The sequence below is a fragment of the Geotrypetes seraphini genome, chromosome 4, assembly GCF_902459505.1.
Source record: "Geotrypetes seraphini chromosome 4, aGeoSer1.1, whole genome shotgun sequence".
NCBI classification, from domain to species: Eukaryota; Metazoa; Chordata; class Amphibia; order Gymnophiona; family Dermophiidae; genus Geotrypetes; species Geotrypetes seraphini.
In genome coordinates, this window is record NC_047087.1 from 278,334,182 (window position 1) to 278,347,496 (window position 13,315).

At 42.8% G+C, this 13,315-nt stretch overlaps 1 protein-coding gene across 2 annotated transcripts in view; it reads right to left on the reverse strand.

Moving 5' to 3' along the window:
- The window catches only part of EDRF1 (erythroid differentiation regulatory factor 1), a 155,904-nt gene that overhangs the window by 52,366 nt on the left and 90,223 nt on the right, over window positions 1-13,315 (reverse strand). For both annotated transcript variants that reach the window (XM_033942621.1, XM_033942623.1), the window contains exons 16-17: window positions 8,472-8,672; window positions 683-898 (exon numbers count right to left, since the gene is read on the reverse strand). In XM_033942621.1, the coding sequence (XP_033798512.1) occupies window positions 683-898; window positions 8,472-8,672 (417 nt within the window). The remainder of the gene's footprint in view (window positions 1-682; window positions 899-8,471; window positions 8,673-13,315) is intronic.

Below are 13,315 nucleotides of genomic sequence, written 5' to 3' on the forward strand. Positions count from 1 at the left end.
GAAAACTGGAACACTCTTCCGGAGTCTGTTATAGGGGAAAACATCCTCCAGGGATTCAAGATAAAGTTGGACAAGTTCCTGCTAAACTGGAACGTACACAGGTGCGGCTGGACTCATTTAGGGCACTGGTCTTTGACCTGGGGACTGCCGCGTGTGCGGACTGCTGGACACAATGGTCCACTAGTCTGACTTAGCAGCGGCAATTCTTATGTTCTTATGTATTCTACCTTTTTTCTTTTCTTTCAATATTGATAACATGCATTACCTAGAAGCTAGAATAGCAGCACTTGCAAGGTCTTCCAGCCAACCTATAGCCTTCAATCAGCCCTCCTAGTTCCGGTCTCACAGTTAATATAAAGCAAGGAAATTACCTACAGATGATACAGGGAAATCAGTCCTCATCCCCATTTTCCACCAAACTTGTCTAAACATTCTTAACCACACTCAGGCCTATTGAGGGAAATAGAGTCTCAGCCCTCTGTCCTTAGCCTCCCTCCGTACACTACACTGTTCGATCCTCAGCTGCACCCACCTTAGCAAATAATTTAATTTGAAAAGTTTTTCTCGGTCTTCATAGGCTGGCAGAGGGGCATAACCCACTTTTGTGGAAGGGTATGGTAACAGAAGGAAGAAAGCCCTGTAACAATGAAGCTAAATTAAAATCATCACAAAATAGACAAACCTCTTTCAGCCTGTATGGCTGCTGCCTGGTTCATGTAATACACACCAATCTCATTCCGGATGTTACCAAGTCGCTTGAGAACTTGCTTATGCTGTTCTGGATTTTGATTGTCAAGGTGAGTGAAAAGTAGTGTTTCATCAGCTGCTTCATAGCATCTGCAGCTGATGGACAGTTGGCATTCGAGATCTGTAGACAAATCAGTTGCCCAGGCAAATCCTTCAAGACAAAATGTAAAAAAAAAAAAAAAAAAAAAAAGAAAGAAAGAAAATGAAAATGAAAATCTACTTGAATGCTCTTATGACCTGGAAAGCAATATAAAAATAAATTAAATAATATGTACACAACAGCGGTTACATTAAAAATAAAACTAGAAAATACTTTAAAATCTTATTTGTTGTACCTAAAATGTATTGCTCACAAGAGAAACTGTGTGCTAAAATCATATTTCAAAACTCAATAAAAAAAGTAACTTTTTTCAACCAAATGTTTCATTGTGAAACTGACCCGATTAAAACATAGATCTCTGATCCTTATCACTACTACTACTAATCATTTCTATAACGCTACTAGGCAAACCACCTTTTTTGTGGCTTAGATCAAGGGTAAGGTCTGAGTCATATGCTCAGGACAGTCATCTTTGTGGCTTTTTGAACAAGATATGTTTAATACAGGGGAGTTCAATTCCTGCCATCTACCGTATTTTTCGGACCATAAGACGCACCCACCTGTAGAGGAGGAAAAACCAAGAAAAAAAAATTTGATTTAGAATTTTTTTCTTCTTGGTTTTTCCTCCTCTACACGTGGGTGCATCTGGTGGTCTGGTGCTGGAAAGCCCAAAGCCACCCGCAGTCTGAAGCTCCCCGCAGCTCCCCCCCCACCCCCGGTACCTTTGTTAATGGCAGTGGTCCAGCGCGGTCTCCTGGATGGCTGCCTTTGTCTTAGAAGAGCAACGCACAATGAACACTAAGACCAAAGGGCCTGCAGAAAACACTGCATCACACAAAACAACCACATTAGACCCAAAGTCGGTCAACCTTCATGCTTTATCCATTGGCATCTCCTCACTTAACCTAAACACAGGCCCCACGACCAATTCGCTAGAGGAAAAGGCACAGGTGTGGCACTCTGGCATAAAGTCATTCTACGAAAAATTAGTTAAAGCCAAAGAAGTCAAAACTAACATAAGATCTTTCTCATTACCCTGGTTCACAGAAAACCTGAGAGAATGAAAACGGAGAGTCAGGAAAGTTGAAAAAAACCTGGTGCAAAACACACAGCGCTGAAAATAAAGCTATCTGGAAAACCCTCTTGAAAGAATACAAACTAGCGACACTCGAAACAAAAAAGGTACACTTCAAACCTAATATCCAAGATCCCAAGCAGATAAAAGGCCATCTTCTCACTGTCCAAAAACTTGCTTTCCTCCTCCCAAGGATCATACCACAACCAAAAAACAAGCTTAGACAGTGAATCCCTCTCAAACTTCTTCCCGACAAGATATCCAAGATACAAGAAACCCTAGACTTAGAAGCCAAAGTCCTGCCAAACATCCCAAAAACTATGCAACACAAGAACTCTTGCAAGTCAGAAACTCTAAATGGCTTCAAACCAGTATCCATTGATGACCTTAAAGACACAATAGTCTCCTTACACCCCACAACCTCAATCTTAAACCCATGCCCATCCACCACTCTGCTAGCTACCAATAAATCATTCCTGAGCTCCATTTTACCTCTAATTAATGAGTCCCTACAATCAGGCATAATACCTCAGAGCTGGAAAGCTGCTGTAGTAGACCACTCCTGAAAAAACCTACTATTGGTCCGGACTATCCAAGCAGCTATAGACCAGTCTCAAACCTCCCATTTGTCTCAAAAGTACTATAAAAAATAGTACTCACACAACTGCAAGGCTTCATGGAAACAAACACCACCCTCTCCAATCAGGATTCAGGAAGTACCACAGCACAGAAATGGTGCTTCTAGACATTGTAGATGACAGCTGGAAAATCTTCGATGAGGGTAAAGACGCATTGCTGGTTCTACTAGACCTGAGTGCCACCTTCGACACTATTGATCACTCACTTCTTTTATCCAGACTACACTCCATCAGAATCCATGATGTCGCACTGACATGGTTCTCCTCCTTCTTAAAAGAAAGATTTCAGAAAGTACTACAAGTCCCATCTTGTCAGAACCAAAACCTCTCTGCTATGAAGTACCCCAGGGTGCATTGCTATCCCCACTCCTCTTCAACCTGTACGTCAAACCAGTACTCGACATCGCAGAAAAATATCAAATCAAAATTCACTCTTATGGAGACGACATACAGCTCTACCTCCCCCTAGGTCAACATCGAGACGCACAAATCAAAAAACTTAATTGCTGCCGAACTGAAATAAAGAACTGGATGACTGCAAACAAACTACAGCTCAACGTATCAAAAAAACTGAACTTCTCTGGATACATAAAGATTCCTGTACATACCCCTGCCCATCCCTCTCCTGGGGAAATGACAACCTTACAGCCAAAGACAACGTCCGCAGCCTGGAAGTGATTCTCGACTCAAGCCTGTCACTCTCAGATCATGTATCAAAATTAGTGTCTTCATGTTTCTATTACCTACGCCAGCTAAAGTGCATCCGTGTTTACTTTTCAGTAACTGACTGCAGCCAATCATAGAGTGGCACAACCAGGCAAGAATCGCAAAGGTCGCGCTCCTATGTCGCTCTTCTAAGACAAAGGCAGCCGTCCAGGAGACTGCGCTGGACTACCGCCACTAAAAAAGGCACGGGGGGGGAGGAGGGGCCCTGTGTATTCAGTCCATAAGATGCACCCCCTTTTAGGGGGTGGAGAAAGTGCATCTTATGGTCTGAAAAATATGGTAATTTCAATGGATACACAAAATTGTTTGGACCCTGACCAAGCTAGAAAGATTAAACCTCCTATCAAGCAGGTAAATTACAATTCTGGCTTGGTGAATGTATTCATCAAGCCATGTCTTATTGTTCTTCTCAAATATTAGACAAGTCTTCTCTGTTTGACAAATTCATTACTTAGTTGGGTATTTTTAAGATTGTAATCACATTTTTAACTTTTAGTATGATTTTATTTTTATAGTATGAATGTATTTCGCTGACTGTTCAGTTTCTTATGGTGTAAACCGCCTAGAACTTTTGGTAATGGCTGTATAAAAGAATAAATTTATTATTATTATTGTAATTGTAATAAAATGCAGTGCTATGTAGTATTCTTTTTTTAAAAATTCTTTATTCATTTTACATCTTACAACAAGTGTATCATAAAATAACATTTGAACTTATACAATATCACTTGATTCTCTATCAATTTAACTTAAATTATAGTATTTAAACCCTCCCTCCCACTCCTACTAATTCATATGTAGTTGCATATATCATCTAATATAATAAAATGATAGGCCGCGCATGCGCACTAAAAAAACGTGTTCCCTGGTCCGTCGCGAAAACACGATTGCGCATGCGCGGGTTTCACGTCACAGCCACCTCACAATACGGAAGTTTCTTTACACGCTGATGATCGCCTTCACAAGCCTGCTCCGAGCCAGCCGACGATCGCCTCCACAAGCCGACTGGGGTACAAAGACCGCCTCCTGCCCCCCCCCCTGGGACGAACCGAAAAACTGACCCCGCCGCCCGGGACCCAAGTCCTTTGCCACCCCACCCTTCCCTTCCCGCGGTCCCCAGGAGGAGTTGGTTTCCGTGTAAGCCAGATTGTCGTCATCGCCCCCATCCCCCCCCCCCCCCGGCGCACACGAACCCCTTCACGCGGTCTGACCGCTACCCTTACTCCCTTGCCGCCCCCCCTTCACGTGGTCCCCACAAACCTCTCGCCTCTAGCAGCGGCCGCAGCACTCTACACACGCTGCTTCGCGGCCTTCAACTGCCCTGATTGCTCCACCGCGTCCCTGATGACATCATCAGAGATGCGGCAAATCAAATCAGGGCAGTTGAAGGCCATGAAGCAGCGTGTGTAGAGTGCTGCGGCCGCTGCTACAGGCGAGAGATTTGTGAATAGTTGCTTCTGACCAGGGGAGCAGGGAAGATGTGCTGCTGAGCGGGGGATCAGGGAAGAGGGACCAGGGGAGCAGGGAAGAGGTGCTGATGACCAGGGGAGCATGGAAGAGGTGCTGCTGACCGGTGGAGCAGGGAAGAGGGACCGGGGGAGCAGGGAAGATGTGCTGCTGAGCAGGGATCAGGGAAGAGGGACCAGGGGAGAGGTGCTGCTGAGCATGGAAGAGGTGCTGCTGACCAGGGGAGCATGGAAGAGGTGCTGCTGACCGGTGGAGCAGGGAAGAGGGACCGGGGGAGCAGGGAAGATGTGCTGCTGACCGGGGAGCATGGAAGAGGGACCGGGGGAGCAGGGAAGAGGTGCTGCTGACTGGGGAAGTAGGGAAGAGGAACCGGGGGAGCAGGAAAGAGGTGCTGCTAAGCAGGGAAGAGGTGCTGCTGACCGGGGGAGCAGGGAAGAGGTGCTGCTGACCGGGGGAGCAGGGAAGAGGTGCTTCTGACCGGGGGCGCAGGGAAGAGGTGCTGCTGACCGGGGGCGCAGGGAAGAGGTGCTGTTGGACCGTGGTGGGAGGGAGGGGCGTAAAAATGGGTTTGGAGCTGGGGCTGAAAATAGGGCACATGTGAGGGAAGGAGGCTCTCGTTAATGTAACGGGCTTAAACACTAGTATAATATATTATATAATCTGTCCTATTAATCTAATCATTTAATATCAAATCAGAAATCCCCCCCCATACTTTGCAATTATACCTATTAGGGAAAAATGATATTCCAATAATTATTCATTACAATATTCTATTAATGGCCTCTAAACCTCCTGAAAGTTATTAAAATTTCCTTTCTGCAAGGCTAACATTCTTTCCATCTTGTACATATGACATAATGAATTCCACCAAAAACTATAATTTAATCTATTCCAATTTTTCCAATTAAATGTAATCTGCTGAATGGCGACTCCTGTCATAATAAGTAAAAGCTTATTATTCTTTGCAGAAATTTGACTTTTCTTCCTCATTGACATTCCAAATAATATAGTATCATAGGATAGAGCCACAGGATTTTCCAACAAACAATTTATTTGGCCCCAAATCGATTTCCAAAAAGCCAAAATGAATAGATAATAGAACAATAAATGATCTAAAGTCCCCGCTTTGAGATGACAATGCCAACACCTATTAGACTTAGAGCTATCTAATTTTTGTAAACGAACAGGGGTCCAGAAAGCTCGGTGCAACAGAAAAAACCAAGTTTGTCTCATAGATGCCGACATTGTACAACTCATCCTCCAAGACCAAATTTGTGGACATTGAGATTCAGTAATTTGATGCTTAATTTCAATGCTCCAAATGTCTCTAAGACCAGTTTTTTGTTTTTGATTCATAAATCCAGATATCAATTTATACCACTGCGTGGCCTGATTTCCCAGGAAGTCCACCTGAAAGCACAAAAACTCTAGACTATATTGGTTATTAAGATTTTTCCATTCAGGGAACCGTGCCTGAATGGCCTGCTTCAGTTGCAACCATCTATAACTTTGTGATTTATTAAGCCCAAATTTATGTTGCAGCTATGAAAAATCAAGCTGTTTACTATTAGATATAACATCGTCCAAAGTTCTTATACCTGCCATAACCCAATACTTCCAGATGACCTTAAATCCGCCTATTTGAATCTTGGAGTTAAGCCATATAGTTTGATTTGTTGATTTATGTATAGGAACAGGTGTTAAATTATTCACAAATCTCAAAGTTTTACATGTATCTACTAACACTCTGTTTTCTTTTTATATACTAGGCATTTTGATACTAAGAACATGGTTTAATCGCAGAGGAAAAATGAGTCGCTATTCCAACCACAACCAGTCTGGAATATTATCAATGGGCTCTGGGAGGACCCAATACATACCTTGGCGCATAATATAGGCTTGATGATACCTATAAAAATTGGGAAAATTTACCCCCCCCTTCCCTAATTGACTTTTGCAAAGACACTAAAGCAATTCTAACAATTTTACCAAGCCAAACAAATTTTGTAAGACTACTATTTAACTTTTTATAAAATGACCCCTGAAAAAAAACTGGTATCATACCCATTTGGTAACAAATCACAGGCAGTATCATCATTTTAATTGTTTGGATTCTCGCCCACCAAGATAAATGTAAAGGATTCCATTGCTCACACATTTCTGTTACCTTCTTTAATAAAGCTTTTTCATTTACTTTCATTGAGTCTTCCACTGTATTTTTTATCCAAATTCCTAAGTATTTTATTCCATCTTCCTTCCATATAAAGGGAAATGAGTCAAACAAACCTTTTGTACAATGTACATTGAGTGGAAGAACTTCAGATTTATTACAATTAATCTTATACCCGGAGAACTTTCCATCTATTAATTCAAGCAAGCATAGAATGGTTGTTTCAGGGTTTCTCAAATGAAGCAAAATGTCATCTGCATAAGCAGAGATCTTATATTCCCGTTCTGAATAGGGAATACCCTGTATCTCCTTTGTCTGTTGAATATCTAATAACAAGAGTTTTAATGCAATATCAAAAAGCAAAGGAGACAAGGGACATCCTTGTCTAACCCCCTTCTGCAAACAAAACCTTTCCATAAAATTATTATTAATATATAATCTAGCAGTCGGGGAGCTATACAAGGATTGAATCATTTGTATAAAACCTGTCCCTATACCAAACCACTCCACATCTTGATACATGAAGGTTCATTCCACCCGATCAAATGCCTTCTCTGCATCCAAGGAAACGGAAACAGAAAAAGCTGGATCATTCATATCTTTTGTTAAATATAACATTTGAAAAGCCAATCTGGTATCATTAGAAGAATGTCTCTGAGCAACAAATCCAGTTTGGTGCATACCAATAATGTAAGAGAGAGCCTTGGCTAAGCGCAAAGCCAAAAGTTTAGCCAAAAGTTTACTATCTACATTAATTAAAGAAATAGGCCTGTAATTTGAAACCAAAGTGGGATCTTTATTTGGCTTTGGCAAAACTATAGTTAAAGATTCTGCCATAGTGCCTGTAATACAACCCTTATTTAGTTGAGTCTGATATAAATTTAACAAATATGATAATAGGGTATTTTGAAATGATTTTAAAAATTTCACCGTAAAACCATCATCACCTGGAGCGGATCCAACTCTAAGGGACTTCAACACTTTGCAATTCTTTTAATGATACAGGCTCTTCAAGACTTTCTTTTATATGTTCAGGAATTTTAGGTCCCTCTAACAATTTTAAAAATTCTAAACCATCTTTTTCTTTATCCGAATAAGGCTCAGAAGAATAAAGAGCTTTATAAAATTTTAAAAATTGTTTTAAAATAGGTTCAACTTGAGTGTAAGTATCACCTTTCTCATCTTTAATGGCAATTATTTTTGACTTTCTTTTTTTTGCTTTATGATAGTTTGCCAATAATCTTCCCGCCTTATTTGAATTTGATAAGGAATGATTTATTTTCTCAACAAGCTATGTAGTGTTCTTGGCATATCAGAAAGCTATTCTTGGAGTGTGGGGCTTCCCAATGACCTCAGCAAAAAGTTAGTTGAAATGATGTCAGAGAAGTAATTAACAGTTCAATGTGACAATTCAACAATGTAAGCAGAATAATATTTCAACCAAAACATTTTTAATATTATGTAACAAATTATCAAATCTCTGTCACCTGTTTTACTGCTTTGGATTTATTGAATGCAACATTTCTCATTGATAAGACAAAGATTTACCTTGACAGTTAGATTCGTACTGTAGGCTGTGCAGTATTTCATGGTCTTCCTTTGTTTGATAATTATACTCCTCAAGATAAGCAGCTCTGTTATTTGCATTCTGGGCCAACATCAACTGAATATCACCACAGAGTGTCAAATACTGGCAAAGTAACAGAAGTACATCAGGGAGCATGTTGGTACAGAGGCAGCAATAAGCATCTGTTGATGGAAAAGAGAAGCAGAATTCTGAACATTATTAGAAGAATGAACAAAGATCTCTATATTTATAATTTTTTTATCATTATGCAGGATCTGTAAATAAAAACCTTTAAAATCTGTTAGGATCATCCTTTTGATAAACTGTATATAAATATAATAAATCTGAGGAAGTGAGTGTCTGCTTGAACATGGGTCCCATATTGCTATAAGCAACTGTTGGCTTTACCAGCTTATAACCAAATTCCCAGTGCATAATACAAATGTATAACATATCATAATACTATTACTGTATGTTGGAGAAGAGCAAGATAAATGGTAAAATTTGTTCTTACCTGCTAATATCCTTTCTAGTGTGCAGATGTGTATACTCGGTGCTCCTACCGCTGATCCTTATTTCTCTACCTTTGGGAGCTTATTTCAGCAAATTCTATTTTGGTTTCCCATTACCATGGCAAGAACACCTGCGCTACCTTCTCCGGCAATAGAATGTCAGCAAGAGCACCACGAAAAGAAAAAGACAAGGTAAAACACGTGGAAGTTAAGATTGCGTCGCCAGAGTCCCCAGAGGCTTCTGTGTGCTCCACTTGGGTTTCAGAGATCGTACAAGAACTCAAAAGTGCTATCCATTCTTCTTTGGATAAAAGTTTACAAACGTTCATGACCAAACTCAAAGTGATGGACGGTCGATTGGAATCTTTAATGGGTGAATTCTCCACATGCTGCCAGCGTGTTTCGTACCTGGAGAATAACATGCAACGACTTGCCTCACAGAATACTGATCTCCAGGCTGCAATCCTTGGAGTCCAAGCTCGAGTATCTTGAAAAATGTTCCCGGCAAGGAAATTTACATTTGATGGGAATCCCAGAATCTATTTCTGAGTCTGAGTTACAAGGCTTCCTGGAAACTTGGACTCTTTAGCCTTGCAAGAAATCCCTTAATAAAGCGTAATACCATGAATACCCCCTTCTTATCATCCCCTCCCTAACCCCAGATCCTACTTATCCCTCTCTTGGAAACCATCTCTGATCTAACGTTGTAACCCTTCTTCCATAACTCTTTTTGTAATCCGCTTTGAACCGAAAGGTAATGGCGGAATATAATTGTAATGTAATGTAATCTTTTGGGTCACCCATTGTTATGATACGGCAATTGATAGGTTGCTTTTATTTTTTTACTGTGTTTCATTCATTTTTCTTCATGGTTTGTAATAAATTATACATTTTTAAAGTAAAAACAGTGTTATTTAAGTTTTGAAGTATGCAATAGTTTCACTGCTTCTGGGGGAAGAACAAGCTATACAGGAAGGATGGACTCCACCTCAGTGGAGGCAGAACGAGGCTACTTGCAAGCAACATCAAGAGAGAAATTGAGAAGTTTTTAAACTAGGAAGAAGGGGAAAGCTGACAATCGACCAAGAGTTTGATGTTTTGGGAAAAAGTATATCCAGAGGATACCATGCAGGAAGATAGCGGAGAAGACTCACCGAATCATAGGCAAGACAGAAATCCTGACAGATCGAAAGGGACACAAGAGGGAAGGAAATGAAAGAAAGTAACAGGCCGCAAACTCAAGTGTATGTACACGAACGCAAGGAGCTTAAGGAATAAGATGGGGGAATTGGAAGCTATGGCACAAAAAGATAACCTTGACATCATCAGCATCACGGAAACATGGTGGAACGAGGAAAACGTCTGGGATACTGTGCTACTGGGATACAAGCTATCCCGCAGAGATAGAGTAGGTCAAAAAGGTGGGGGTATTGCCTATACGTCAAAGAGGGAATTGAGTCTACCAGAGAGAACATGCTGGAAATGAAAAATAAGGTAGAGTTCTCTATGGGCCAAAATTTCAGGAACAAATGGAACGGAAACGAAGATCGGCATTTACTACAGACCCCCCAAGGCAGTCCAAAGAAAATGATGGAGAAATAACGGATGAGATTAAACGCAACAGCAAGGGAGGCAACGCAGTTATCATGGGCAACTTCAATTATCCGGGGATAGACTGGAACCTAGGCACCTCCGGCTGCAGTAGGGAGACCAAGTTCCTGGATGCTGTAGGCGATTGCTTCCTGGAACAACTTGTCAAGGAAAATACGAGAGGAAATGCAATTCTGGACTTAGTTCTAATTGGACTACGAGGATCGGCACAAGGTGTAGAAGTAGAAGGGACACTGGGAAGCAGTGATCACAATATGATCCACTTCAATCTGGATACAGGGGCAAAACATCGACCCAGAACGACGGCCAAGGCACTGAACTTCCGAAAAGGGAATTATGATGGGATGAGACTCATGGTGGAGAAGGAGATTAAGAAGAAGATAAGGACACAGTCACACGTTTCAACAAGGGATCCAAGAGGAAAAAGAACAAGTAACCGTCATGGCTCACTGTAGCGATGAAGGATGTGATCAGAGACAAGACGACTTCGTTTAAGGAATGGAAAAGGTCAAAAATGGACGAAAACTGGAAAAAGCACAAATATCATCAAAGCAGATGCCATAAGGTGGTAAGAGAGGCCAAAAGAGACTAAGAGGAAAAATTAGCCAAGGAGGCAAAAAAATTTCAAGTCGTTCTTTCGATATATGAATGGCACCAGTCTTCAGGCTGGTGCTGATCATTGCTTCTGTGCTGTCAGTAAACAGAGTTTGAAACATCTTGAGACTTGTAAAATGATTTCAACTAAAAAAAAAAAGGGGAAAAAAATAGTCCTAGTGGTAGTAGTTTGCCTAGTGCTCCCAAAATGGAACATGCAAAATGTCAAACCCATTAACTAATAAAACAATAAAAACTTCCTTTTTACAGCACAATAGTGTAACTAGTAGACAAGAAATAGAAAAAAATTACTAGTATAAGATGTAGTGCAGTAAAGTTGTATTAACCTGTCTTTGGATGGTTCTTCAAAAATGTTCTGAAAATTCAGCACCACTTTTTGACAATCTCTCAGCATGCCAGTATCTGCAGAAATGACTAACTCTGTGCACCACATGATAACATGTACTATCAGGAGGCAGACGTGTGAAAAATCAGACCTTGGTGATGAACTTTAGCAGTAGGATATAAATAACCGCCATTACTACCGTTCCAATATTGGAACATGAGGCATAAATGGGTTAAACACTTAACTGTCTATGAGTTATCGTATAAAGACAGAACTGCATAAAAATCGGTCCTATTTATGCAGTTAACCTAGCTAGTTAAGTGCTGACTCTGCCCCTGGAATGCTCCTAAAATGCTAACTAGTTATTTTCTGCAGCACTAACCAGTTAAATGTTGCTTAAAAATTAGCAGTTAGTCTTAATCAAGCAATTTAATCAGTCAAGAACCATTTCTGGCCAGTTAAATTGCTTTGAACTCCACATTGACACAGGTCTCTGCAAAGCAAGAAAGCTATAAAATTTGCCCAATTTCTAATGAACGGTAAAGTACAGAATCTCTATAGCACTTACTCCTGGTGGAATTTTGCGCGTGTGAGATAGAGGTTCACATAAACAGTCACATCTAAGCTGGCATAGGAGGAGGAAGTGACCTGCAGTGCAGCAGTTCACTTCCTCCTCTACTTCCCATATCTACCGTATTTTCACGCAGATAACGCGCACCCGTGTAAAATGCGCACACGGGTATAGCGTGCAGAAACCACGATTTTATGTACAAAAACTTTTGTATACCGCGCTCACGGGTATACCGCGCATGCAACCCGACTGTCCTTTCGCCCGCCCGACTCTCCTCTGGCCACCCCGACTCTCCTTTCGCCCTCCCCGACTCTCCGTGCGCTGTCCCGACTATCCGTTCACCCTCCCTGACTTTCCGTGCACTGCCCTGCCTCTCCGTGCGCTGTCCCGACTCTCCGTTCACCCTCCCTGACTTTCCGTGCACTGCCCCGACTCTCCGTGCGCTGTCCCGACTCTCCGTTCACCCTCCCTGACTTTCCGTGCACTGCCCCGCCTCTCCGTGCGCTGTCCCGACTCTCCGTTCACCCGCCCTGACTTTCCGTGCACTGCCCCGACTCTCCGTGCGCTGTCCCGACTCTCCGTTCACCCGCCCTGACTTTCCGTGCACTGCCCCGCCTCTCCGTGGGTTTATTTTATAGCTTTTTCACTCCCTTCGGTCTGCCTGTCCCCCTTGAAGTCCTGTCCCCCCTTGAAGGTCTGTCCCCATCCTGAAAGCCTGATGCCCCCCCCGACGTCCGATACATCCCCCCCCCCGGCAGGACCACTCGCACCCCCACCCCGAAGGACCGCCGACTCCCCGACAATATCGGGCCAGAAGGGAGCCCAAACCCTCCTGGCCACGGCGACCCCCTACCCCCACCCTGCACTACCTTACGGGCAGGAGGGATCCCAGGCCCCCCTGCCCTCGACGCAAACCCCCCCCCCCCCAACGACCGCCCCCCCCCCCAAGAACCTCCGACCGCCCCCCCAGCCGACCCGTGACCCCCCTGGCCGACCCCCACGACACCCCCACCCCCCTTCCCCGTACCTTTGGTAGTTGGCCGGATTGGCCCATCCGTCCCAAAGCTCCGCCTACTGGTGGGGCCTAAGGCGCGTGGGCCAATCAGAATAGGCCCTGGAGCCTTAGGTCCCACCTAGGGGCGCGGCCTGAGGCACATGGTCGGGTTGGGCCCATGTGCCTCAGGCCGCGCC